Here is a 6,175-nt window from a genome sequence, read left to right as displayed (position 1 = left end):
CACACCCTCTGCGCCACCACGAAACCCCTCTTGTGTATGGGTGTTCGCCTGGGGGATTTGCGTTTACCCTTGTCGAGAAAGGAGGGGAGGAAAAGTAGAAAATCTCTTGGGAGGAGGAGGAAGGAAGAGGAAGGAAGGAGGAAGACGGGCGTATAAAGATACTGGGGAGGGGGGGGGGGGGGGGGGGCAGGGACATGACAACGCTTTAACGGATAACTGATTCCTGTCGTCTGCCGATTTTGCAGACGGCGAAGTGACACGGAGAAGATAGCTGTGCGCGACCTTCGCTCCACCAGTGCTTGTGTTTGGTGACCAACTTTTCGGGTGGAAGAGCAGAGAAGTGTGCACTGCAAAATACATATTGGAGGCTGTGTGTACTTAGACGATTTCCATCGTGAAGGAAAAGTGTTTGGGGCTTCTTGGATCAACCTAGTGTACTCAAAGTAAGTATACGTGCACTTTTCATGTTGATAATAAATAAAGTTATACAATAATTATGAACATTGTTGATAGAAATTTGCTCACAAACGGGTATGTCCGAACAAAATTTTCCATTGACTTCATTTTTATGTTAATGTACGTAAATGTGTATGATATAATGTGATCACATAATGCATTTTCGATTTTTGTTTTTTTCTTCGACTTTTGTCATTGTTCGCTCCCCCTCTCTCTCTCGCTCTCTCTATCACACTCCCTCCTCCTCTCTCTCTCTCCTTACTTCTCTCTCTCTCTCTCTCTCTCTCCCCCCCCTCTCTCTTTCTCTCTCCGACTTTTGTTATTGTTCGCATTATTCTCTGTATAATTATGTTCCAAGGACAGGTTGGAAGATTAGGCTAAGCCTAAAACCTTTATCCTTATGTAATAAAGTTCTGAGTTCTGAGCTCTCTCTCTCTCTCTCTCTCTCTCTCTCTCTCTCTCTCTCTCTCTCTCTCTCTCTCTCTTCCGCTCTTTCTTATTCCCGTTCTGTCCTTCAATTTTGTTTCCGATTTATCTTTACTTTGAATTGTCATATTAATGACATGACGGCGTTGTTGAATAAGGAAAAGGAACACCATAGTATTAATCATTATTGGAAAAAAATACACACGCGCACATGGGGAGAATCAAGAAAAACATTCAACAGTAAAAATGAGAAACAGAGACAGATCGAAAGTATTGAGTGATACAGTACACGTTTAAGCTTAATAATGAAATCCTTGAAGATGATCAGTTAAACAAGAATTCATATTCTACTTCACAGGTGTTCTCAATGTTTGCTTTAAAACAATCACCTTCCTCTTTTCACAGACTACCCACCCGATCGTAGTGGATACCAGAAAACGAAAACCAATCCACCCTCACCATGACAGACCACGATTCCGACGTTTCGTCAGAGCAGCTCATCTCCGTCGATGACCTCGACTCCGACTGCGAAGACGACGGTGACCTCAGCCAGTACCACGCTGCCCTCATGAACACAGCCGACCCCAGGTTTCCCGCCTCCCCTTCAGAACCCTCTTCTCCTTCCTCGCCAAGTTCGCTCTGCAGCGGAGGAGAAATCGGTAAAGGAGGGAAGAAACACAGAAGTCTCAGCAGCAGCGGCTTAGCCAACAAGCTGAAGAAGAAGAAGTCAGGGCTTGCTGACCAGTGTTTTGACGAGCAGGGCCTGCAGGTGCTCCGACTGAAGATCAACAGCCGGGAGAGGAGACGCATGCACGACCTCAACTCGGCCCTGGACGGTCTTCGCGAGGTGATGCCCTACGCCCATGGACCTTCAGTCAGGAAGCTGAGCAAGATCGCCACGCTGCTGCTGGCCAGGAACTACATCCTGATGCTCAACAACTCGCTGGAGGAAATGAAGAAGCTGGTGAGCGACATCTACCAGACCCACCCTCCTCCGTCCGCCAGGGGAAGCGGAGGGCATCTTTTCGGGTCTGGCAATTCTCCAGGGTCTTCTTCTTCTGCTGCTGCTGCGGCATTAGCTGGGGCGGCGTCTGTGTCTTCAGGAGCTCACCCTCCTCATCATCCTCCTCCACCACCCCATCGGGCTTCTCACCAGCCTCATCCTAACGTCCAGATGCCTTTAGCGTTGTCGTTGTCGTCGCTCCACTCCGCGGCTGTTGCTGTGCCCGTGTCCAGACTCTCACCTCGTGATCTCTCGCCTTCTTCTTCTCCATCGGGGAAAGCGACGACGACCGCGCAATCCACAGCGTTGGCGGTGCTGTCGTCGCAGTCAGCACCTCATCTCCACCCTCATCATCCTCATCCTTCCCCCTTGGGTCTGCCTCATCAGGCGCACGACCACAGAGCCCTGGTCTACGGTAGATGGCAAGGACCATGCGCGTGTAGTCATTGCCTCGTGGACTCTGCAGTGCGCTCCCCTTTCGTGGGACACGTTGGTCGCTTCCCTTACCCGCTGATTACGGGCCCTTCCTTGCAAAAGTCAATCTAAACCTGTTTTTTTCCCCCAGATTTTTGTCCCCAGAGACATTTGAATGTACATAACAATATTGGAACAGAATGTTGAGTTGACTTTGATGGTGCACATCATGATCACGCTGCGCTTCTGCTTCTCAGTGCCTTTGTTGATATTCCATTGACGTAGGTGCGACGCCTGCTCGTAAAACGGGTGACACAACTTTGATGAGTCTTTGTAAGGGCACGTTGTGCTTTCTTCTATCAGTGCCTTTGTTACCATGTGCAGATGCAAATGCGAAGCCTCTTTATGGCATCAAGGGAATCACTATGAAGTTTTTAGCCGCCTTCCATGAAGGTCATTTTCCCTTTTTATATGGACAGACAAACTTCCGACATTGGGTAGAGGAACAACAAGTTGACAATACATGTAATCAAACACGCACAAATATCGCTTGCAAGAAGTATCTACTTTTAAAGCGAGTTGAGCATCTTTCAAGATTGGAAACATCTGAATTGAAGCTCTCTGTGCATCATGTGAAAAACAATGAACACACTGGCAGCATCAAAACATTAAAGATATTTTATTTTCCGTTCTCTGAGTAAGCCTTTTGGTAAACTGCTTGTGAAATTTGATTCAAAGAGAAAAAAACTGACTCATCGGACCGGAATTAGAGCAGCAAGTACATGCAGTCAACGGTTCTACAATCCAAGTGCCTGGATATTTACAACGACTGATATTCTTATGACACACCTATTTGCGTCTACGTATGCATAGCTGTTTTACATGCTGAAACCACACTATGACTACACTCCCTCCATTGAAAACGAGAACATTCTTTTTTCTTTCATGTGTTTTTCTTATCTAGCAATGAATGTATCTATGGAGTATGTATGTGCTGTGATAGATACTAGTCTGTAATCAAGCTGACAACCTTTCTTATAGTCGCATTAGAGGAATACTCGCATTAGGAAAAAATATATGATAATACTCGTATTGCTTTAGATGATTATGCGTGCTCATCTGGCATGTGTAATTCCTGCAGGTTTTGTTTCGTTGGTCACCAATGCCTACTACATTTATAAAGCATGCTCCCCGCGAACCAGTGTTCTGCTGATGTCAAAAGAAAATCAGAAGAAACGCATTGTTACGTATGCTAAGATGTTATTATTATGTGAGTGTGCGTATGATTAAATGCCATACAATGAGGTACATGTTACATATAAAAGAAGAAAACTATTAGTTTGATTTTGAAGATAGTTCTGCATTCCAACTTCGGTATGGTGATTATGATGAAGGTACTGTTAAAGACAGAATTACTTTATAAAATGTTTTATTTCCTTAATTGTAGGGACAGGAACTCACAGAAAACGCAGAAGTGCAGAGATTATGTTTCTCTCTCTCTCTCTCTCTCTCTCTCTCTCTCTCTCTCTCTCTCTCTCTCTCTCTCTCTCTCTCTCTCTCTCTCTCTCTCTTTTTTTCCTGCAAGCAAATTAACCAAAATTGAAATGTGAATTTGTAAGTATTTTGTAAGATTCAAATAAAAGTATGACTTGCTGCATAGGTTTTTTTTAAATAAAAAAAAACAATCAAACATTTGTTTACACAGTTCTAAAGTGATCTCTATAGGCTTACTTCACACGACTCTGGTTAAGTCTAATTTGTATTGTCGTTGTTTTTCTTTTTTTTTCATCGAAGAAAGATATTAGTCTGTCTGTCTTCATGTTTCTGTATCCGTCGTTCTGTCTTTCTTTAATAATTTCACCCTTTCCTTTAATTATCAAAAACGAAAACAAAAACGCCACTAATTGCACTGTTTCGCCGGTGTGTTTGTTATGGTATGCCCTTAATTTTAGTCTATTTTCGTTTTTCACTAATTTTTATTTAATTTTATTTATTCATTTTATTCTTCAAAAACTCGCGAGGAAAATATTCAAGGTGATTAAACCACAAATAGAAAGGAATGAATTTTAAATCTGAATTAAAATAACTGATGTCGATGTTTGTTCTTGCGGGTAATTCCTTGCTTCCGAATTCTGGCTCTTAAATTTTCTTTTATGTATTTCTTCTGTGTCTCATTTTCTCTTTTTTATTTTTTTTATTTGGGGTCTTGGTTTGTTTTAAAGAAAGTCTCAAATGCAAACCGCTATCAATTTGGATTTATTCAAACGAAATAACACACTAATTCGGTGTATTTGTTGTTGTTGTTGTTTTTGTATTGGGGGGGGGGGGGGGGGGACTTGGGCCGAACAACAAATACAAATAAAAAAGAACACATAAAACCTGTCAGTTACTTGTCGTAGGTTTATTGTTTCTGCTCATGTCGGGTTAAAAAAAAAGGCATGACCGTAGCCACCGTCACGTTTGTATTGTTGTTTTTACTGATTTACCCTTCCGTTAAATTAATCAAATCAAATCAAATCAAATTAACTTTTATTATCTTACATGGAGAAATGGCAGTGGTGGTACAAATAACATAAAGACAAACAAAAAACTATAACATTAATATTATATTTAAATATATGAAGCAATTATAACATTGTTCTCAACTAAAACACCCATCTGCATGCAAATCTGTCGCAAATCTGTTTCAACAAGACATTCACACGTGCACTCACTTCAGCAGATAAATTAACCCTATTAATTTAGATTTTCATACGTACGCAAAATTGTAATAGCGATATTTATAAACACGCATTGAAATGTTGACAGAGAAGCAGATGTTTGACATGGGAAATTGTAGCAAGCGTTGTTTAGGCCTAAAAAAAAATAGGTGTGGTTACGGTAACCCGACCTACCCTATTTTTAGGGGCCGACCCTATAACTTTTTATTACATTTGTAAAAAAACAAACACAAAAGCCAAGAAAACGAGTGCAGAAAACGCAATGAAAGCGAAAGCGCCCGAGTCGCACACTTATTTCCCTGTGAAGTAGGTTTAATTTGTACACATTAGAAAAAAAAGTTTAAAAAAAAAGTGATTGCCTACCTTCCTACCCTATTTTTTTTGGCTATGTTACCGTAACCTCACCTATTTTTGTTTGCCTTATTGATCGTCAGGGAAGAGCTGTGCCTTTGATTTGAGGGATGTATTTCTCTCAAACAATCACTTTAGAAGAACAGAACAGATACAATTCAGCTGCTTGATGCTATTGCCGTGGAAAGTGTGACTATAGCAGCGCACGCAAGATATTTTGCATTGTTGTCTGTTGATTGTAAAATAACATTGAAATAAACGAATGTGTATATTATTAACGATTTTGTTCTTTCTTTTCTTTCTTAAAAAAAATGGTTGAGAGACAAATGGAGAGAGAGAGAGAGAGAGAGACAGAGAGAGAGAGAGAGAGAGAGAGAGAGAGAGAGAGAGAGAGAGAGAGAGAGAGAGAGAGAGAGAGAGAGAGAGAGAGAGAGAGAGAGAGAGAGAGAGAGAGAGAACTTTTTTTATTTTTATTTTTATTTTTTTAACTTTGAACTTTATTACAGGAAAGATAGCATTAGGTCCGTAGGACCTTTCTTACAGCTAGTCCTGATCTAAGCAAAATGGTTATAATCGAAATGGGAATACATAGGAACAAACTTTTTATGATGAAACGCAGACACACGCAATAATAGTAATATAAGAATAAGATCATTCTTTACAGACATGTGATATACAGATATCACAATACGGGCAATACAACCAGAGAGAGAGAGAGAGAGAGAGAGAGAGAGAGAGAGAGAGAGAGAGAGAGAGAGAGAGAGAGAGAGAGAGAGAGAGAGAGAGAGAGAGAGAGAGAGAGAGA

At 41.3% G+C, this 6,175-nt stretch overlaps 1 protein-coding gene across 1 annotated transcript; it reads left to right on the top strand.

The window, feature by feature from the left end:
* The first annotated feature begins 204 nt into the window (after positions 1–204).
* LOC138961414 (oligodendrocyte transcription factor 3-like) lies at positions 205–5,641 on the top strand. The gene is made up of 2 exons (XM_070333031.1): positions 205–443; positions 1,288–5,641. Exon 2 carries the CDS (start codon positions 1,343–1,345, stop codon positions 2,429–2,431), a length of 1,089 nt encoding a protein of 362 aa, XP_070189132.1. The 5' UTR covers positions 205–443; positions 1,288–1,342; the 3' UTR covers positions 2,432–5,641.
* The last annotated feature ends 534 nt before the right edge of the window (positions 5,642–6,175 follow it).

This window comes from Littorina saxatilis, linkage group LG3 (genome assembly GCF_037325665.1).
Source record: "Littorina saxatilis isolate snail1 linkage group LG3, US_GU_Lsax_2.0, whole genome shotgun sequence".
Taxonomy (NCBI): domain Eukaryota; kingdom Metazoa; phylum Mollusca; class Gastropoda; order Littorinimorpha; family Littorinidae; genus Littorina; species Littorina saxatilis.
This window is presented reverse-complemented; position numbering and strand designations above follow the sequence as displayed.